The 23,012-nt window shown below is 48.8% G+C and overlaps 1 protein-coding gene across 1 annotated transcript; it reads right to left on the bottom strand.

The window, feature by feature from the left end:
* Positions 1 to 711: 711 nt before the first annotated feature.
* On the bottom strand, positions 712 to 18,689 carry LOC308128409 (ubiquitin-conjugating enzyme E2 C-like). Its single transcript, XM_080494109.1, has 7 exons — positions 18,625 to 18,689; positions 17,207 to 17,332; positions 5,491 to 5,518; positions 1,321 to 1,407; positions 1,041 to 1,245; positions 899 to 958; positions 712 to 825 (listed from the first exon to the last, which is right to left on the bottom strand). Exons 2-7 carry the CDS (start codon positions 17,311 to 17,313, stop codon positions 788 to 790), a joined length of 525 nt encoding a protein of 174 aa, XP_080350235.1. The 5' UTR covers positions 17,314 to 17,332; positions 18,625 to 18,689; the 3' UTR covers positions 712 to 787.
* Positions 18,690 to 23,012: the final 4,323 nt, after the last annotated feature.

Below are 23,012 nucleotides of genomic sequence, written 5' to 3'. Positions count from 1 at the left end.
AAGTCAGATGAGAACCATTAAATGAACAGAACATAAAGACTCAGTTCAGCTCAGCAGAGCAGACTGAGATTAACTAGTCAGACTAACCCTACACATTTAGAACCAGTTATAAGAGTACAAGACAAGCAATATTACTCTTAGTACTTGGAAGGAAAAAGTAAAAGGAAGAGGGGCAAAATGGAACACTCCATAATAATCAGACCAAGCTCTACCAGTCCCTCCTAAAGTTAAACCAGACACCTCCAGTTAAACCAGACACCTCCAGTCTCTCCTAAAGTTAAACCAGACACCTCCAGTCTCTCCTAAAGTTAAACCAGACACCTCCAGTTAAACCAGACACCTCCAGTCTCCCCTAAAGTTAAACCAGACACCTCCAGTCTCTCCTAAAGTTAAACCAGACACCTCCAGTCTCTCCTAACGTTAAACCAGACACCTCCAGTTAAACCAGACACCTCCAGTTAAACCAGACACCTCCAGTCTCTCCTAAAGTTAAACCAGACACCTCCAGTTAAACCAGACATCTTCACTGATACCCAAGCCCCGCCCCAGACGGGCCAGGTAGCCCCTCCCCATCCCTGATAGCCCCGCCCCCATCCCAGACGGGCCAGGTAGCCCCGCCCCCGCAGCCCCGCCCCCGCCCTGGTAGCCCCGCCCCCGCCCTGGTAGCCACGCCCCCGCCCGCCCTGGTAAAACACACCAAGGATCACCAAGTGTTGAATAAGAAATTTATTTAACAGAGAAAAAGGAAATGAACATAAAAATATGGTACAGAGACAAGAGACGGAGGTCACTGCTGGGACGTGGAGAGTAGATGAGCTTTAAAGGCTGAAAGACAAACAGCAGAGAGTCACTACCTCAGTTCCCATGAGCCTCGGCGGCCTGCTTCAGCGCCACTCACCGTCCTGGTCGCTCCACAACTCTGCAGCCGTGGCGTTCAGGGGACTGTCGATGTTGGGCTCTGGGGACAAAGACACACCGTCTCATCACGTGACCCTGGCATGCCCCCCCCCGTGATAGCAGTCAGTGGTTGCTATGGTTACCTCCCAGCAGGCTCTGGATGGACAGGAGGATGGAGCGGACGTCGTACAGAGCAGACCACTTGTCCTTCAGGATGTCCAGGCAGATGAAACCCTGCTCGTCCACGTTCGGGTGGAAACACGGCGTGACGAACTTGACCCGGGGAGCTTGATAAGGGTACCCGGCGGGAAACTCCAGGGACAGACGGTACCGCAGGCCTTCGTACACCTGACACACACATACAGGTGAAATACATGTCCACACTCCTGGGGGGACATTTTATACAGACTGTGGTGAACATACCGTCCCCTGAGCTCCATCAATGGTTCCCACCCATCTGAAGAGATTATCTGACTCTGGGAACGCAGAGATCCCCTGATCGCCCGACATCTACACACACACACACACACACACACACACACACACACACACACACACACACACACACACACACACACACACACACACACACACACACACACACACACACACACACACACACACACACACACACACACACACACACACACACACACACACACACACACGAGAAGAACAGTGAGTCTCTCTCTCCCTCTTTCACTTCATTCCAGTAGTATTCTGAACATAGTACTCTCAAAAACGTATTCAGAATATCCCCGTCTCCCTTCAGACTAGAGGAACCTTCTGGGTTCTTGTTCCACCATATGGCCCCCCTGTGGGGACTGAGCCTTTATTTTAAAGTGGACAGTTTGTTGTTGTAAACTGAGGGGACGTCCACACAAGGATAAAACCATCTTTGTCCTCCCTGTCCTCACCGTCCTCACCTCACTATGAACACGGCTCAACACCAGGCTTCAGGGCATGTAGTACACATGCCAGGCCTTTAGGGGCGCTGTGACTCACCAAACACAACAAGAACACAGAAGAAGACAGACCACATAGAAATATAGAAGTAGACTCCTGCACATAAACACATAACCACTATATAATCTAGTTTTATAGGTCTATGGCCCCGCTCCGCCTGCTTCTAGCTTCTGCAGCTCCACCCGAGCTTCTAGTCCCTGATTGTTGTGGTTATTAGGTGACGTAGTGGTTATTAGGTGACGTAGGGACCGCGGTGGGGGGGGGGCATTACGTCATCTATTGTCCACGGATGATGGTGTTTGCTGAGCGTACTCCACCGCATGTTTACTTTAGATGTCTTATCAGATTAGTTGTGTTGAACGAAGCTCTGGTGCTCCACCTCTCGGGACTGTGGTGAAGCTCTGGTGCTCCACCTCTCGGCACTGTGGTGAAGCTCTGGTGCTCCACCTCTCAGGACTGTGGTGAAGCTCTGGTGCTCCACCTCTCAGGACTGTGGTGAAGCTCTGGTGCTCCACCTCTCAGGACTGTGGTGAAGCTCTGGTGCTCCACCTCTCGGGACTGTGGTGAAGCTCTGGTGCTCCACCTCTCGGGACTGTGGTGAAGCTCTGGTGCTCCACCTCTCAGGACTGGTTTGGTTATCAACCTTAAAACCCCTCCAGGTGGCACACGGGGCTCGCTTTACGGCAGGTGGCACACGGGGCTCGCTTTATGGCAGGTGGCACACGGGGCTCGCTTTACGGCAGGTGGCACACGGCAGGCTCGCTTTACGGCAGGTGGCACACGGGGCTCGCTTTACGGCAGGTGGCACACGGGGCTCGCTTTACGGCAGGTGGCACACGGGGCTCGCTTTACGGCAGGTGGCACACGGCAGGCTCGCTTTACGGCAGGTGGCACACGGGGCTCGCTTTACGGCAGGTGGCACACGGGGCTCGCTTTACGGCAGGTGGCACAGGGGGGTTGCTTTACGGCAGGTGGCACACGGGGCTCGCTTTACGGCAGGTGGGACACGGGGCTCGCTTTACGGCAGGTGGCACACGGGGCTCGCTTTACGGCAGGTGGCACACGGGGCTCGCTTTACGGCAGGTGGCACACGGGGCTCGCTTTACGGCAGGTGGCACACGGGGCTCGCTTTACGGCAGGTGGCACACGGGGCTCGCTTTACGGCAGGTGGCACAGGGGGGTTGCTTTACGGCAGGTGGCACACGGGGCTCGCTTTACGGCAGGTGGGACACGGGGCTCGCTTTACGGCAGGTGGCACACGGGGCTCGCTTTACGGCAGGTGGCACACGGGGCTCGCTTTACGGCAGGTGGCACACGGGGCTCGCTTTACGGCAGGTGGCACACGGGGCTCGCTTTACGGCAGGTGGCACACGGGGCTCGCTTTACGGCAGGTGGCACACGGGGCTCGCTTTACGGCAGGTGGCACACGGCAGGCTCGCTTTACGGCAGGTGGCACACGGGGCTCGCTTTACGGCAGGTGGCACACGGCAGGCTCGCTTTACGGCAGGTGGCACACGGGGCTCGCTTTACGGCAGGTGGCACACGGGGCTCGCTTTACGGCAGGTGGCACAGGGGGGTTGCTTTACGGCAGGTGGCACACGGGGCTCGCTTTACGGCAGGTGGCACACGGGGCTCGCTTTACGGCAGGTGGGACACGGGGCTCGCTTTACGGCAGGTGGCACACGGGGCTCGCTTTACGGCAGGTGGCACACGGGGCTCGCTTTACGGCAGGTGGCACACGGGGCTCGCTTTACGGCAGGTGGGACACGGGGCTCGCTTTACGGCAGGTGGCACACGGGGCTCGCTTTACGGCAGGTGGCACACGGGGCTCGCTTTACGGCAGCTGACGGGAAAAAGTCTTGTTTGTTTGTTTAAATCGATTGACAGCATCAGTGACCTCTCTAACAACAGTTAGGAAAGCACTAAATGTTTCTTCTATCTACTTTAGGAGTTAGGAAAGGTGTTAGGAGGCTTCCTAAAGGAGTTAGGAAAGGTGTTAGGAGGCTTCCTAAAGGAGTTAGGAAAGGTGTTAGGAGGCTTCCTAAAAGGAGTGAGGAGACAGTTAAAGTAGTGTAAAGGTGGTTCCTCTCACGTTCCCCTGAGGTTCTAACCTCTGATATAATGTCAAATATCTCAAGGTTTGAATGTAAATCAAAGGAAAAGAGGAACTAAAGGATGAGGTGAATAAAGAACCAATCAGAGTGAGAAGACGCTGCACTAAACTATGTTGGTTCTACAACAGGTTCTAAAGGAGCCGTCAGTGTTTTCTAGACTAAAGGAGGTTCTAGAGGAAGCATCAGTGGTTCCTAGGCTAAAGGAGGTTCTAAAGGAAGCATCAGTGGTTCCTAGGCTAAAGGAGGTTCTAAAGGAAGCATCAGTGGTTCCTAGGCTAAAGGAGGTTCTAAAGGAAGCATCAGTGGTTCCTAGGCTAAAGGAGGTTCTAAAGGAAGCATCAGTGGTTCCTAGGCTAAAGGAGGTTCTAATGGAAGCATCAGTGGTTCCTAGGCTAAAGGAGGTTCTAATGGAAGCATCAGTGGTTCCTAGGCTAAAGGAGGTTCTAATGGAAGCATCAGTGGTTCCTAGGCTAAAGGAGGTTCTAAAGGAAGCACTGAGCCTCCTTTCCTTTGCTTAGTTAGAATTCCAACATTCCTTATCATGGCCGCCGCTTAAACACTTCTGGGTTAAGGAGAAGTGGATAGGAGGGACAAGTAGGAGAGAGGGACTATTAGGAGATAGGAGGGACAAGTAGGAGAGAGGGACTATTAGGAGATAGGAGGGACAAGTAGGAGAGAGGGACTATTAGGAGATAGGAGGGACAAGTAGGAGAGAGGGACTATTAGGAGATAGGAGGGACAAGTAGGACGCTCACTTAGCCTTCTAAGTTTTAATAGTATTAAATCAAACTCAGCCACACAGAACCTCTGTTCACCAATATATTAAGCCCTTCTAAACCGATAATCACCTCGGATTTCATTTTCTGGTTTAATGCAGGGAGTGAAACTGGTCCCGTGCCCATTTTTAGATCGGGTGGGATTCTAATCTATGGAACACGGACTACGCTGCTTCATGGGACTGTGGTGTCTGTCCCATCATCCACAAGGCGCTCAGTTTTAGGAGCATGAAAACAGCTTTTTTTCAAAACGGGTTCCAGAGTGGAGAAATTCTGAATCGCCGCCTCATGTGGACCGACAAGACGCACATTAGCAGAAAACGATGTCATCACCCACCTCTCGACCTAGGACCCCGCCTCCTTTGCATGATGTCATCACCCACCTCTCGACCTAGGACCCTGCCCCCCTCTCCATGATGTCATCACCCAAAACCCCGCCTCCCTCTCCGTGACATCACTGAACACCACCACCACCAAGGGGACTACCTGCTCCAGGTGGATCAGGAGCTGCGGATGCTTGTCGCTTTAATAAGGACACATGTTGATTCTTCCAATTCTCAGTTTCTTCCTGCTCCGTGTCTTCTTCCCTGGTTCTGCTGTATTTCTGTGGCAGCGTTACAGCGCCAGCTATAGGCATGGCATGTGTACTCCATCATGTTGAGTGTTTGCTTTTGTTTTTTTAAGAAGGACGGGGATAAAAACAGATACGGCCTTAGTGTGTGGGGGTTCAAACTCACCATGAGCGTCATCAGCTCCTGCTGCAGCCTGGTGGGGGGGGGGGGGGGGGGCAGAGAGAGAGAGATATTACTTACTGGTTATAGTTTACATCAGCCTCAATGTGATCCTCGTCCTATAAAGGCTCAAAGCAGCTGACAGGGACGGTGAGGACGCACCAAGAGGTGGACAACACACTGGAGCAGCAAAGACATTCATATAGACAGCCCAAATATAGCTGCATGCCACACGTTACGCCAAAGAACAGACATCAGGTCCAACAACATTATTCCATTTGGAAATAAAAAAACACAGGAATGCAGTGTTAAGGCTAAAAACTGAGGAGCTCAAGGGTTTATGTAAATGAACGTCTGACAGAGAAATGGTGAAATGACAAGACCAGCTAGAATCGTGTAAAAGGAAAAGTGGATTAGAGACACTTGGACAAGAAACTGCTAAATAATGATCCAACTAAAGTGCAGAGCAGTGGGTTAGCCCTAACCCTAACCCCAACCCTAACCCCAACCCAGTGGGTTAGCCCTAACCCTAACCCCAACCCAGTGGGTTAGCCCTAACCCTAACCCCAACCCAGTGGGTTAGCCCTAACCCTAACCCCAACCCATTGGGTTAGCCCTAACCCTAACCCAGTGGGTTAACCCTAACCCTAACCCAGTGGGTTAACCCTACCCTAACCCCAACCCTAACCCAGTGGGTTAACCCTAACCCCAACCCAGTGGGTTAGCCCTAACCCTAACCCAGTGGGTTAACACTAAACCTAGCCCCAACCCAGTGGGTTAACCCCAACCCAGTGGGTTAACCCTAACCCTAACCCCAACCCAGTGGGTTAGCCCTAACCCCAACCCAGTGGGTTAGCCCTAACCCCAACCCAGTGGGTTAACCCTAACCCTAACCCAGTGGGTTAACCCTAACCCAGTGAAAACAGTCAGGAACATTGAAGAGCTGATCAACACAGATCAGGATGGATCACACGGTGGAGAGGAGGTTTTGTTGCAATGACACATCGGTATTTCAGAAACACTGCTAGTGAACAAATATGGTCGATTTTAGGTCTTTTGATTTTCAAGACCATAAACTGAGAGAAATTGAACAAGTTGAAGAAACTAAATTATTAGGAGTTCTAGTTGATTTTAAGCCATCATGGAAAAGTCACATAAATAATCTATTAGAAAGAATGGGAGGGAGTATGTGGGATCATCAAACACTGGAGGAAATGTATTCCACCATGGTTGACCAAACGACCAGTTCAGTCACTAGTACCGTCTCACATGGAACATGCTTCTGTGGGTTGGGCAAACACAAGTTAAAATAACTTACTCAGGTCACATGTCACTCAGAATAAAGCAGCTGGGATTGTTCTGGAACGTCCATACAGAACCAGTGGAATAACAATGCATAATGAGTTGGCTTGGCTGACCGTCAAAAGCAGATTCAAAGACTGTTTGATAACATTTATCAGGATTATTTTAACAAAAAGCAATTTACAACAAATAGTTTTCCCCCCCAATTCTCGCCATCATCTCACTACGAGGCAAAACAGTGACTAAACCAGGAGGACTGTGCTGCTGCATGTAGAACCAATAGAAAGCAAAGTACAGAATCCCATCCAGCCATGGTTGTGTGGAAGGCTTTGCCTGTGTTTGTGTTGCTGGAGAACAACAAACAAGGTTTTCAAAAGAAATGAACGTTGTTCCTTTTTATCCAATAAACTCCTTTACATTGTTTCATTGGAAACAATTAAAGGAGTTAAACTGCCTCAATGATTAGTGAGACGGAGCCCCTCCATTTTGTTCTTATCATCATATACATATATATTATTTATATATATTTTTATTGTATTATGATTTCAATATGAATGTACAATAGGACTTTTTGGAGGGGAACGAAAAACAAGATGGCTGCTGAGTGCAAGCGTGGTTGGTTGGGCTCCACTTCTGGCCTCTACATTGTGTTATTTCTCTACTCTCTGGAACAAAAGGAATATTCCAGCCAGCTCAACTAAAGGTGAACCCTCTAAATGATATTTATTTGGACATGGTCATTTCATCCTGTCCTCTATCTGGTCCTCCAGAGCGCAAAAGTACAAACAAGGCTGTCAAACTAAGATCGCAGTATGGCAAAGGTTACTCAGTTAAAGTACTATTCATACTGCTACTCCTGGCAGGGGACATTCACCTTCATCCTGTCCCGGCCGCAGTGCCTGGGTTAGCAGAAACTGAGTCAGCACAATTTACTATGAGTCAAACATCTGGATCAGCTGATCGGCTGCTGCTGTCACAGTCCCGCCAAACATCTGCACTGACTGGAGAACCACTCCTGGTACCACTCCGACTGACACCAGGGCTGGACGGACCTGCATGGATCTGCACAGCTGACCGGTGATCCACGACTGCCTTCGCCTCTGCTGACAGCGGCGCTACACGGAGCTGCGAGGCTGACTGGAGCACCACCACCACCACCACCACGCCGATTGTCACCGGAGCTGCGTGGATGTGCAATGCTGTGTCAGGCGGCCGTGTGCATGGACACGGAGGAGCGGCACGACACTGGGTTTCGCCCCGTTGCAGCTGGATACAGCAGGTCGGGTGAGTTGAGCCGCACTGGTCAGCCCCACATGTCCCACCTGTCAGATCCTGCCGGGGGCAGCGATGCTCCGCCCACACCGCCTGGAACAGACTCACACAAACTGCTGGGAACAGGAACTATTAAACAACATGCAAATGCAACAAGGCCCGGAAGTCAAGCTGTACGTAAGCAAAAACAACTGCTATTCTTCCAAACTGTAAATCATGCACGAGTCCTCTGGGACACGAAGACCAAACCAAAGGGGACTTCGGAGGACATTTAAATATACGCGGTATAATCCCCAAAAGAGAGGAGATCTCTGCGCTATTGCAGGACTCAAATCTGGACTATCTCTGTCTCTAAGAGCTGCGGACACAGAACTATAGACACTAATATGATAGAATGTCCAGGTTATCAATGTTTTAGGAAAGACAGACAAACAGGGACGGGGGGAGGGGTTCTCCTTTATATCAAAGAGATATTTAAATGTCAGCTGGTGGACTTGAATGTTTAACTGTCAATGTGTCTTTCACCAGTAATGAATTGGAACATTGCAGTATTGTACAACCCACCCTCACACAATCTTCCTTTGATAATGAACTCGGTGATTCTGGTTAAACGACTTGAGGATCACAGAGAAACAATATTATTTGGTGACTTCAATATCAACTGGTCTGATAAAAACAACAAACAAAAGTTGAGAAGCATAATGTCCAAATTCCATTCCCAGTAATGATGAAAGGACCTCCCAGGATAACCAAACTCTAAAACCCTGACTGACATGGCGTCTGCTACTAAACCACAAGGCAGAACTAGTAGAATCTGGTAACTTTCAGATCAGAACAAGATTCTCGCTGTAAGAAAACTTACAGAAAAGCGACTGCAGTATTTTGGAGGTACCGAGGATAACAAAATAAAGTTAATTCTTCCTAAATCTGTGGAGTTTGAAGAACATTTGAATAATGAGAACTGGGAGCAGCTCACATCAATATACCAAGTAGAGGATTGTTTAATTCTAGAACTGCAACGATCACAAAGGCTCTAGAAACATTTACAAACTAATTCAATGTAGAGCAAAGAAAAGCAGCTTACCATGGCTAAACTATGAAATAAGAAACGTTATGAAGAGGAGAGACTGAGCATGAAGACATGACTACTAACTACTAACTACTAACTACTAACTGATCACTTGATTTACAAACAGATAAGAAATAAAGTACTACAAGAGCTGCGTAACTCCAAAGCTTCATATTATAATAAAGTGATAGAGCATGCAGAGGGTAACAAGACTTCCCTGTGGAGACAACTAGGTAACTTAACTAACAAAACAAATAATCAGAAGAGGGTAAAGGAACTTAGAACTAAAGGCAGGACCATCAGTGACACTTTGGCAAATTAATTTAATCACTATTTTGTGACGTCGGTGGAAGAAGTAAGAAAAACATTAGATTACCAAATTTACCAAAGAATAGAACCCCCCCCCCCAGCAGGGACGTTTAACCTTAACCTGAGAGGTGGAGAACAAACTGCTGGCATTATTAAAACATTAACAAACAAATGATATTTACAACATGAGTACTTCTTTTCTCAAAACACACAGCAAAGTATTAATAAACCCACTGACTCATCTCAGTAATCTCTCCACTAAGTCTGGTTCATTTCCAACAGGCTGGAAAAAATCAGTGGTCATACCAGTATTTAAATCAGGTAGTCATGACGATAGAGCTAACTACCACCCAAGCTCCATTTCACCGGTCTTATCTAAGGTCCTTGAAAAAGTTGTAGCAACTCAGCTGATGGAGTTCCTACAAGACAGTCAACTTCTCCACCCTCAGCAGTTTGTCTTCAGACCAGGCGACTCAGCTGAGAGAGCAAATTACTGTCTAGTGGAAAGTCTTAACCAATCAGGGTGATGTGGTGGGAGCTACATGTCTTTACCTTAAAAAGGTCAACCAACACTTACTTTGGTCTAAAACGGGATCTTCTAATTGTTCTCCTGATACTATAAAATGGTTCCCATCATATCTCCAGGACAGAGAACATAGTACCACAAGGGTCCATTCTTGGTCCTTTACTGTTCAGCCTCTTTAGTAATGATCTGCCGTTCCAAAGCCCAGCAGCAACATGTCAGCTCTATGCAGATGATGCTGTTCTATATACAGAGGCCAAGACTCCAGCACCTCCTGGCTTCATATATGGTGGACATCCTAGAGGGGCTCATCCAGAACCATCTAGTTCTGAACCTCCAGGAAACACTGTCCATGTGCTTCTCAATTAGAAAATAGAACCTGCAACAGTTCAGAGTTCGTATCCAGAACCAGGACATTAGCTCAGTGACAGAATGTAAATATCCTGGAGTGGGATTAGAACCTCAACTCACATTTAACCACCACATGAAGAAGATCTCAGGAACAGGAACAACCAATCTGAAGAGTTTTAAAGTAATCAGACCAAGCAGCCATACTGTACTCAGTGATATTCTCCTACATATGGTACTGTCTGACAGTACGGGCTCCAGCGGCTCCTTCCAGAACACATTGGGTCTTTATACAACCAAACTCTTAAAGTCCTGGATAGAAAACCAAGTAGGTATCATCACTGGAAAGTATCAAAAGTATAATTTCCTGAGTTTAGAAAGTTTCATCGACCTCTGTTTTCTGAAATTAACCTTCAAATGCAGGACAGCAGCAGAGCCACTCTGGTTCTGTCCAAACACAGGACAGAACCAGAGCCACCAGGAGCCCCCCCCCCCCCCCCCCCCGATAAACCACATTCTGACAAAAGACATTGTCAATAACAGGAAGTCACTCCTGGAAGGCAATGCCAAACAAATTCAAATGATACCAGATCCCAAACGTTTCACCTCAAAGGTTAAAGACCGGCTGGAAACAAGACAAGAATGTACCCACTTATGAAATACTACTATGTCTACAGGGCCTGTGTTTTACTGTACTGAGGGAGGGAGGGGGGGGGGGGGGGATGTGTTTTATTGTAGTGAGGGAGGGGGAGCGGGGGAGGGAATGTGTTTTATTGTAGTGAGGGAGGGAGGGAGGGGGGAGCGGGGGAGGGAATGTGTTTTATTGTAGTGAGGGAGGGAGGAGCGGGGGAGGGAATGTGTTTTATTGTAGTGAGGGAGGGAGGGGGGAGGGAATGTGTTTTACTGTAATGAGGGGGGGGTTACTGTAATGAAGGAGTGAATGAGGGAAGGAAGGAAGGAGAGAGGAAGGGAATGTGTTTTACTGTAATGGGGGGGGGGGGGGGGGGGTTACTGTAGTGAAGGAGTGAATGAGGGAAGGAAGGAAGGAGAGAGGAAGGGAATGTGTTTTACTGTAATGGGGGGGGGGGGGGGGGAGTGAAGGAGTGAATGAGGGAAGGAAGGAAGGAGAGAGGAAGGGAATGTGTTTTACTGTAATGGGGGGGGGTTACTGTAGTGAAGGAGTGAATGAGGGAAGGAAGGAAGGAGAGAGGAAGGGAATGTGTTTTATGATAACATGTAATTGTGAATCAGATATTTACTCTGTGTATTCTGTGTATTTCTGCTTGTCTGGTGTATCTTGGTATTGTATGTACTGTTGTTTTCTCTTTTACCCTCTGAAAAGCTCTTCCAGGGACCAGAGTTGCTAATTAGTGTGGAGCTCCATACTCTATGTGCAACACATCAGATTTTCTCCATGTATATTACACTGTCCCTGATTGATAGAAATATGCACTTATATCTGGGACTGTTACAAATACTATTAAGAACTGAATTGTACAATAGGTAAATCATTTTTTTATCCATAGAAATGGAGAGAAAAAATGAAAAATGAAATGAAAAGTGCAGCCTTGTGGATATATGTGCTATGTTTTTCTATGTTTTTTCACATTGAGCTTCCATGTGTGTGTAAAAGAAGAATGTATAAAATGCATGTAATGAATTTGATGAGACCCCAGGAAGAATAGCGACTGAGATTTCAGAAGCTAGTGGGGATCTTATTAAACACATTGATCCAGAGATTCACTTCTACCAGAACTTTAACATGAACTGTGAATATTACTGTGAAGATCAGTTTACTTCCAGTGTTTCACTTCAATAGCAGAACTGTGTACTGAAGAAGACCACCTTCTACAGCTTCAATACAAGTTTACTATCAGAGTAATCTTAGAGACTTGGTTGAGTGAACACAAAGATCTACATGATGGATCAGAAGGTTATGGAATGTTCTAGATATAAAAGGGGAGGGGGCGTCGCCCTGTTTGTGATGCTTTAAATGCTTCCTTCTGGGGCAAGCCTGGTCTCAATGGGAGGGGCGGCATCCATCCCATGTTGGATGGAGCGTACCTCTTATCTAGAAACAGAGTTAAAAGCTTAGCTCCTCCATCCCACGTTGGATGGAGCGTACCTCTTATCTAGAAACAGAGTTAAAAGCTTAGCTCCTCCATCCCACGTTGGATGGAGCGTACCTCTTATCTAGAAACAGAGTTAAAAGCTTAGCTCCTCCATCCTGACGTTGGATGGAGCATACCTCTTATCTAGAAACAGAGTTAAAAGCTTAGCTCCTCCATCCTGACGTTGGATGGAGCGTACCTCTTATCTAGAAACAGAGTTAAAAGCTTAGCTCCTCCATCCTGACGTAGCAGAGGCTCTTAGATGTTTGTTGATGTGATTTAGCGCTTCACAAATAAAATTGAAATTCATCATCGTCTAGTTGAAGTCGTCGTCTAGTCAGAGTCGTTCTCTTGTCGGATTTGTCGTCTAGTTGGACTCGTCATTGTCTAGTTGGACTCGTGACCGTCTAGTCAGAGTCGTCTAGTCAGCCCACTGTGTCCAGACATATTATTTTGCACCAGGTCCTGTGGAGAATCTCTTGCAACGAACCCTTGAGCCCCGGATTTAAACCATTTCACACATGAACCAGCCTAAAGGAAAGGTGTGGCACAGTGGAGCTGTGGTGAGTTCTGGCCTCACAGCCAGAAGGTCCTGGGTTCAAGTCCCCCCGGGGCCTGTCTGTCTGTCCTCTGGACTGCCTGTCCTCCCTGAAGACATAGCTCCTCAAAAAATGAAACTGAACAAACAGGAAAAGTCCTCCCCATGGTTTAACTCATCAACCCGCCAGCTTAAACAACGCTCCCGTAGATTAGAAAGAACTTGGCGTTCAACAAAAACAGAGCTAGATTATATAGCCTGGAAGGATAGCTTCAAAACTTATAAGAAAGCTCTGAGTAGAAGTAGAACTAATTACTACTCATCCTTAATAGAGGAAAACAAAAACAACCCTCGGTTTCTTTTCAGTACTGTAGCCAAACTGACCAAGAACCAAAATAGTGTTGAGCCCACCATTCCTATCAATATATGTAGTGAGGACTTCATGAAGTTCTTTCAAAATAAAATGACAAGGCTTAGGGATAACATCCATCAAACCCTACCGTCCGTTAGCCCCATAACAGAGGAACTGGTTAAACCTAACAGTCATCTGGAATGCTTTCAGCAAATACAACTAGTCCAACTAAACTCCCTTATTTCTTCTGCTAAACCAACTACTAGCCTGTTGGACCCAATTCCTACTAGAATTCTGAAAGAGGCACTGCCACTAATCAATAATTCTATACTGGCAATTATTAACCAGTCTCTACCAATAGGCTATGTGCCCCAATCCTTTAAACTAGCAGTTATTAAACCTCTCATTAAGAAGCCAAACTTAGACACAAGCCTTCTCTCAAACTACAGGCCCATCTCCAACCTTCCTTTCCTGTCAAAGGTTCTGGAGCAAGTAGTGGCTAAACAACTCCAGGATTATCTGCAGGAGAATAATCTGTTAGAGGACCTTCAGTCCAGCTTCAGAATGAACCACAGTACAGAGACTGCACTGCTAAAAGTTACTAATGACCTTCTAATGGCCTCAGATAGAGCTCTTCTATCTGCTTTACTTCTTCTGGACCTTAGTACTGCATTTGATACTGTCCATCATAATATACTCTTAAGGAGATTAGAAGATGGCGTCGGCATTAAAAACTTAGCCTTAAACTGGTTTAAATCATATTTATCTGACCGCTTTCAATTTGTTCATGTAAATAACAAATCTTCAATACATGAAGGGGTCCTGTGTGGAGTACCACAAGGCTCCGTCCTCGGACCCATATTGTTTAATCTCTAGATGTTACCACTCGGAAATATAATTAGGAAACACAACATTAACTTTCATTGTTATGCAGATGATACTCAGCTCTATTTATCAGTTAAAGCCAATCAGGCCGACCAACTTGTTAAACTAGAGTCCTGCCTCAGGGACGTTAAGTCCTGGATGTCTATCAACTTCTTAATGCTCAACACATCCAAGACTGAGGTTCTAATCCTAGGTCCTAAAAAGCTCAGGGATTACTTTTCAGATAGTCTGATTACCTTAGATAATATTACCTTAACCTCTAACAGTGATATTAGGAACCTGGGTGTTATTTCTGATCAGGATCTGTCCTTTATGTCCCATGTTAAACATGTCTCCAGGACAGCCTTCTTCCATCTAAGGAATATTGCAAAAATTAGAAACTTCTTGTCCTTCAAAGATGCAGAACAAATGCTTCCTGCCTTTGTGACTTGAAGATGAGATGATTGTAACTCCCTAATGTCAGGATGTCCAAACTCCTCTGTTAGGATCTTCCAGCTAGAGCAGAACGCTGCTGCAGGTTTACTAACCAGAACTGGAAGAAGAGAGCACATCTCCCCAGTCTTAGCATCCTTACACTGGCTTCACATCAAATCTAGAATAGAATTCAACATCCTTCTGATCACATCTAAAACTCTTCATCACCAGGCTCCGTCCTATATGGAGAAACTTCTAGAAGGGTCTCACCCTCCACGAGCCCTTGGCTCTGAGGATGCAGGACTGTTGGTAATCCCTAAAGTCCTTCAAAGTAAAAGAGGAGGCAGGAGTTTCAGCCATATGGCTCCTTTACTCTGGAATCAACTAGCAGCCTCGGTCCGAAGGGCCCACACCATTAGTTTATTTAAGAGGAGACTAAAAAGCTTCCTCTTTGATAGAGCTTCTCATTAGGAATAAAATAGGAGCACTAAGTTGAGCTGCTCTAGGCCTAGACTGCTGAGGGGATTTCCTCTCTCCCGTTAAAGGGAGGAACTCTACATTTGGAGCTTCTGTTTCTTGTCTTTCTTTCTTTCTCTCTGTGTAACAACATTACTGGAGCCACCAGATCCTGACAGGAGGGGAGCAGGATCCAGGGGATCAGACCCAAGACTCCCAGAGTGGAGTTACCACGGTCCTACTACCCGACCCCCCCACAGCACCGGGACCCCCCCACAGCACCGGGACCCCACCGCAACGGCACGGCCCTTAAACTCCAGACTGAGATTGGTTCATCATCAGACCAATGTTCATCATAGATTTTTCTTAGTATTTGTACTTCTCTGGCCTGTCTGCCTCTCTCTCACTCTCTTCTATTCCTCTCTCTCTCCCTCTTCTATTCCTCTCTCTCTCCCTCTTCTATCCCATGTACTTCTCCCCCCAACCGGTCAAGGCGGATGCCTGTTCCATCTGCTGCTCTGGAAGGTTTAGTTGGGTTCTGTGGTTCTCTATCATTGTAAGAGGCTCTGAGATGTTTGTTGATGTGATTTAGAGCTTTACAAATAAAATTGAATTGTAAGCGTTCACCACAACAAGCCAACCGCTGGTCCATTGTGCTGATCAAAGCCCTAAACCAGGCTGGGTCACTATACTAATGCAGGGCTGGACATTAAAGATCAAAGCCCTAAACCAGGCTGGGTCACTATACTAATGCAGGGCTGGACATTAAAGATCAAAGTATCTTTGTTCCATGTGGACAATGTGGGGGTCTGCGTGACTTCATTATCTCATAATAAACTTTATTAATCCCTGGGGAAACTCTTGAGCAAGGCAGCAGCAACACAATGTTTCCAGCTCTAACGCAGCTCCAACCATTGGGACTATTTTCAGGGAGTTTAGCGTGGAGTAGTACGCAGCTTCACGGAGGTGTGAATCTCCTGCTGACAGCCTGGAGGAGCTGCTGCTCATTGTTCTGATGTCAGAGCTGTTCTCCTCCCAGAGCTGGAGTTTGAAAACACTGAGGTCTGGCTGCAGAGCGCCGCCCTGCTGGACTACGGCTCTGCTAACATCCACGTTGCTGGGTTGCTCTGCTGACATCCACGTTGCTGCGTTGCTTTGCTGACATCCATGTTGCTCTGCTAACATCCACGTTGCTGGGTTGCTCTGCTGACATCCACGTTGCTGCGTTGCTTTGCTGACATCCATGTTGCTGTGTTGCTCTGCTAACATCCATGTTGCTGTGTTGCTCTGCTGACATCCACGTTGCTGCGTTGCTCTGCTAACATCCATGTTGCTGTGTTGCTCTGCTGACATCCACGTTGCTGCGTTGCTCTGCTAACATCCATGTTGCTGTGTTGCTCTGCTAACATCCACGTTGCTGCGTTGCTTTTAGGGACGTCCCGATCACACTTTCTGGCCCCCCGATACCGATCCTATTTTACAGAATTGAGTATCGGCCGATACAGATACTTTCCCGATCCAATACTTACATTACTATTGCAAATATACTCAATAAATTAATCTAAATTAAGAAAAAATAATGACCATTTCAGAGGATTGTGTGCATTTGAATACGGCAGTATAGAACCAAGGTTAAATATAGATGTTTCCTTTCTGGGAGTCATTTTATGGAACAGACTTAAAACTGTAAATCTTTGATGCGCTTCAAAAAAAACAAAACATTGAGAGGTAAAATGATTCCTGGTAATAATATAAAATGACTTTTGTTTAGTTTTTCTCTTTGTATTACTTCTGTTGTGTTGCATCACTGGATTGGGGGGGGGGGGGCTGGTGGCTTCAGCCTCCCCAGTCCAGCTCCAGGTGGTGTGAAACTAAAACATCAAAGCACGACAAACTGCAGCTACTCAATTCAATGTTGCACTGAAACTGGAACCAAAAGTCAGGGACCCTCAGCCCCCGAGCCCCCCAGAGTCCCAGCCCCCAAGCCCCCCAGAGTCCCAGCCCCCGAGCCCCCCAGAGTCCCAGCCCCCGAGCCCCCCCAAAGTCCCAGCCCCCGAGCCCCCCAGCCCCCCAGAGTCCTACCCCCGAGCCCCCCAGAGTCCCAGCCGCTCCACACAGACAGCAGGTTCTAGGAGTGACTTACCGTTTGGAGACGGAGCCTCTGGCCGCGCTGCCTCCGCTCTCGCTGCCCTTCAGAGCGGCTGTGGAGGAGGCTGGAGCCGCTGCAGGGTCCATGTTCTGGGAGGCCATGAGCGCCGACTGTCGCTTCCTGATGGAGACACACACCGGGTTATAACGGTACGACACCGAGAGGGTCATCTCCCCCGCTCTGTGGGGCGCCTTACCGGGTGTTTTCATTTACCGGCTGTTTTAAAGGAGAGCTCCTGCCAAGTGTTGGGTGTTTTACCAGGTCTTTCACCGGGTATAATACCAGGTCTTTCACCGGGTATAATACCAGGTCTTTCACCGGGTATAATACCAGGTGTTTTACCAGGTCTTTCACCGGGTATAATACCAGGTCTTTCACCGGGTATAATACCAGGTATAATACCAGGTGTTTTACCAGGTCTTTCACCGGGTATAATACCAGGTCTTTCACCGGGTATAATACCAGGTATAATACCAGGTGTTTTACCAGGTCTTTCACCGGGTATAATACCAGGTCTTTCACCGGGTATAATACCAGGTCTTTCACCGGGTATAATACCAGGTATAATACCAGGTGTTTTACCAGGTCTTTCACCGGGTATAATACCAGGTCTTTCACCGGGTATAATACCAGGTGTTTTAACAGGTATAATACCAGGTGTTTTACCGGGTATAATACCAGGTGTGTTACCGGGTATAATACCAGGTATGTTACCGGGTATAATACCAGGTGTGTTACCGGGTATAATACCAGGTGTTTTACCGGTATAATACCAGGTGTTTTACAGGGTCTTTCACCGGGTATATTACCAGGTGTTTTACCGGGTATAATACCGGGTGTTTTACCGGGTATATTCCCAGGTGTTTTATCGGGTATAATACCAGGTGTTTTACCGGGTATAATACCGGGTGTTTCACCAGGTATAATACCAGGTGTTTTGCCGGGTATAATACCGGGTGTTTTGCCGGGTATAATACCGGGTGTTTCGCCGGGTATATTCCCAGGTGTTTTACCGGGTATAATACCGGGTATATTACCGGGGAGCTGCTCTCCGGGCGGTTAGCAGCGTTAGCTTCCTGCTCAGTGTCGGGTGTTTTACCGGGGATGTTACCGGGTATAATACCGGATCTTTCACCGGGTATATTCCCAGGTCTTTCACCGGGTATATTCCCAGGTCTTTCACCGGGTATAATACCGGGTATATTACCGGGGAGCTGCTCTCCGGGCGGTTAGCAGCGTTAGCTTCTTGCTAAGTGCTACGGTTAGCTCCGCGGCTAGCTGAACGGTAGCTCGTACTGGTAAATCGTTTATGTCAGAATCTGTCAACAACACGGTTCGCGGTGCTTCCACAACGTGTCAGGAGACACAACAAACACCGGTGAACCGGGTCCGACTCACCGGGGGGGACTCACCGGAGATCGCTGGATGTTCCGCCCGAGCACAGCTGCCGCTGTCGGATTCAAACTGAGCTTCTCCCGCCCCTCGGTTTAAACTGACGCTGCGTCACACAGGCAGCCAATCAGCAGCCGACCTTTAAAAACAAACCAGTTGGGTTTGCCCAATGAGAACAAGATGTTCTGCAGGCAATGCGACATGATTGGACGACATGAATGACGGCTGTCAATAAAACAAAGAAAACAAGGTGGCCTTCCTATAGGAATCAAACAGATGAGATCATGGTGGACAGTGTCGTCAGTGTCGTCACACCACAGTGACGGTCATTGTTGTCACATCCTGTGGAAGCGGTCAGTGTTGGTCAGTGATGTCACCAGTGGTCAGTGATGGTCAATGGTCATCAGTGATGGTCACCAGTGGTCAGTGGTTGTCAGTGAAGGTCAGTGATGGTCAATGGTCATCAGTGATGGTCAGTGATGTCACCAGTGGTCACCAGTGGTCAGTGATGGTCAGTGATGGTCAGTGGTGGTTGGTGATGGTTAGTGATGGTCAGTGGTGGTTGGTGATGGTTAGTGATGGTCACCAGTGGTCAGTGGTGGTTTGTGATGGTTAGCAGTGGTCAGTGATGTCAGTGGTGGTCACCAGTGGTCAGTGATGGTCAGTGATGGTCAGTGGTGGTTGGTGATGGTTAGTGATGGTCACCAGTGGTCAGTGGTGGTCAGTGAAGGTCAGTGGTGGTCAGCGTCTTAATGTCTTTATGTCTTTACATCAACACAGATTAACATCAGTGTGTGACAGAAGCATCATATGTGTGCAGCCTATGTTTTCAGTTTTCAAACAGCGTGGCTCTACACTTCTTGGTACACTGCCCCCTACAGGGCTGGCATGTCGTGCTATGCTTCTCGGTACACTGCCCCCTACAGGGCTGGCATGTAGCTCTACACTTCTTGGTACACTGCCCCCTACAGGGCTGGCATGTCGTGCTATGCTTCTCGTTACACTGCCCCCTACAGGGCTGGCATGTCGTGCTATGCTTCTCGTTACACTGCCCCCTACAGGGCTGGCATGTCGTGCTATGCTTCTCATTACACTGCCCCCTACAGGGCTGTGTGGAGAGGGTCCACTCCTTCCGGTTCCTTGGCGTCCTCATCTCCAACAACATCTCCTGGACAGAGAACATCACTGCAATCACCAAGAAGGCTCAGCAGCAGCTGTACCTCCAGAGAGTTCTCCAGAGAGTTCTCCAGAGAGTTCTCCTGAGAGTTCTCCAGAGAGTTCTCCAGAGAGTTCTCCTGAGAGTTCTCCAGAGAGTTCTCCAGAGAGTTCTCCAGAGAGTTCTCCTGAGAGTTCTCTTTCTGCATATGAGGTACGCTCTGGTAGAGGGACTGGAGGTTACCTGGACAATGCTGACACTCTGGTAGAGAGACTGGAGGTCACCTGGACAATGCTGACGCTCTGGCAGAGAGCCTGGACAATGATGACGCTCTGGCAGAGAGCCTGGACAATGCTGACGCTCTGGTAGAGAGACTGGAGGTTACCTGGACAATGCTGACGCTCTGGCAGAGAGACTGGAGGTTACCTGGACAATGCTGACGCTCTGGTAGAGAGACTGGAGGTTACCTGGACCATGCTGATACTCTGGCAGAGAGCCTGGACAATGATGACGCTCTGGCAGAGGGACTGGAGGTCACCTGGACAATGCTGACGCTCTGGCAGAGAGCTTGGACAATGCTGATGCTCTGGTAGAGTGGCTGGAGGTTATCTGGACAATGCTGACACTCTGGCAGAGAGCCTGGACAATGCTGATGCTCTGGTAGAGAGACTGGGGGTTACCTGGACAATGCTGACGCTCTGGTAGAGAGACTGGAGGTTACCTGGACAATGCTGATACTCTGGCAGAGAGCCTGGACAATGCTGACGCTCTGGCAGAGAGTCTGAAATGCTGATGCTCTGGTAGAGAGCCTGGAGGTTTTCTGGACAATGCTGGCGCTCTGGTAGAGAGACTGGAGGTCATCTGGACAATGCTGACACTCTGGCAGAGAGCCTGGACAATGCTGACGCTCTGGCAGAGAGCCTGGACAATGCTGATGCTCTGGTAGAGTGGCTGGAGGTTTTCTGGACAATGCTGGTGCTCTGGTAGAGAGACTGGAGGTCATCTGGACAATGCTGACACTCTGGCAGAGAGCCTGGACAATGATGACGCTCTGGTAGAGTGGCTGGAGGTTATCTGGACAATGCTGGCCCTCTGGTAGAGAGACTGGAGGTTACCTGGACAATGCTGATGCTCTGGCAGAGAGACTGGAGGTGACCTGGACAATGCTGACGCTCTGGCAGAGAGACTGGAGGTTACCTGGACAATGCTGACACTCTGGTAGAGAGACTGGACAATGCTGACGCTCTGGTAGAGAGCCTGGACAATGCTGACGCTCTGGTAGAGAGACTGGACAATGCAGACGCTCTGGTAGAGAGGCTGGAGGTTACCTGGACAATGCTGACGCTCTGGCAGAGAACTTGGACAATGATGACGCTCTGGAGAGAGCCTGGACAATGCGGGCGCTCTGGTAGAGAGGCTGGAGGTCACCTGGACAATGCTGACGCTCTGGTCGAGAGACTGGACAATGCTGACGCTCTGGGAGAGAGCCTGGACAATGCTGACACTCTGGTAGAGAGACTGGACAATGCTGACGCTCTGGCAGAGAGCCTGGACAATGCTGACGCTCTGGCAGAGAGCCTGGACAATGCTGACACTCTGGTAGAGAGACTGAGGTTACCTGGACAATGCTGTCACTCTGGTAGAGAGACTGGAGGTCACCTGGACAATGCTGACGCTCTGGCAGAGAGCCTGGACAATGCTGACGCTCTGGTAGAGAGACTGGAGGTTACCTGGACAATGCTGACGCTCTGGTAGAGAGACTGGAGGTTACCTGGACCATGCTGATACTCTGGCAGAGAGCCTGGACAATGATGACGCTCTGGCAGAGGGACTGGAGGTCACCTGGACAATGCTGACGCTCTGGCAGAGAGCTTGGACAATGCTGATGCTCTGGTAGAGTGGCTGGAGGTTATCTGGACAATGCTGACGCTCTGGCAGAGAGCCTGGACAATGCTGACGCTCTGGTAGAGAGACTGGAGGTTACCTGGACAATGCTGATACTCTGGCAGAGAGCTTGGACAATGCTGATGCTCTGGTAGAGTGGCTGGAGGTTATCTGGACAATGCTGACGCTCTGGCAGAGAGCCTGGACAATGCTGATGCTCTGGTAGAGAGACTGGGGGTTACCTGGACAATGCTGACGCTCTGGTAGAGAGACTGGAGGTTACCTGGACAATGCTGATACTCTGGCAGAGAGCCTGGACAATGCTGACGCTCTGGCAGAGAGTCTGAAATGCTGATGCTCTGGTAGAGAGCCTGGAGGTTTTCTGGACAATGCTGGCGCTCTGGTAGAGAGACTGGAGGTCATCTGGACAATGCTGACACTCTGGCAGAGAGCCTGGACAATGCTGACGCTCTGGCAGAGAGCCTGGACAATGCTGATGCTCTGGTAGAGTGGCTGGAGGTTTTCTGGACAATGCTGGTGCTCTGGTAGAGAGACTGGAGGTCATCTGGACAATGCTGATGCTCTGGCAGAGAGACTGGAGGTGACCTGGACAATGCTGACGCTCTGGCAGAGAGACTGGAGGTTACCTGGACAATGCTGACACTCTGGTAGAGAGACTGGACAATGCTGACGCTCTGGTAGAGAGCCTGGACAATGCTGACGCTCTGGTAGAGAGACTGGACAATGCAGACGCTCTGGTAGAGAGGCTGGAGGTTACCTGGACAATGCTGACGCTCTGGCAGAGAACTTGGACAATGATGACGCTCTGGGAGAGAGCCTGGACAATGCGGGCGCTCTGGTAGAGAGGCTGGAGGTCACCTGGACAATGCTGACGCTCTGGTCGAGAGACTGGACAATGCTGACGCTCTGGGAGAGAGCCTGGACAATGCTGACACTCTGGTAGAGAGACTGGACAATGCTGACGCTCTGGCAGAGAGCCTGGACAATGCTGACACTCTGGTAGAGAGCCTGGACAATGCTGGCGCTCTGGTAGAGAGACTGGGGGTTACCTGGACAATGCTGACGCTCTGGCAGAGAGCCTGGAGGTTACCTGGACAATGCTGACGCTCTGGCAGAGAGACTGGAGGTTACCTGGACAATGCTGACGCTCTGGCAGAGAGCCTGGAGGTTCGATCTGTCCGGGCTGTCAGGACTATACTGGAGAAATTCAGTAAAGCGTCTTCAAAGGAGGGACAGTGCGCTCCTGCAGCTCTGGATCGACGGACTAAAGACACCTGATGTCTTCCTCCAGGCTGATGATCAGACCAAACCTTCCAGGACGTGATAGGACGGTCCTCTGCTCAGTGG

This window comes from Lipophrys pholis, assembly GCF_963383615.2.
Source record: "Lipophrys pholis genome assembly, contig: SCAFFOLD_91, whole genome shotgun sequence".
Taxonomy (NCBI): Eukaryota; Metazoa; Chordata; class Actinopteri; order Blenniiformes; family Blenniidae; genus Lipophrys; species Lipophrys pholis.
Note: the sequence above shows the minus strand (reverse complement) of the source record. Positions and strands in the feature narration are given on the sequence as shown.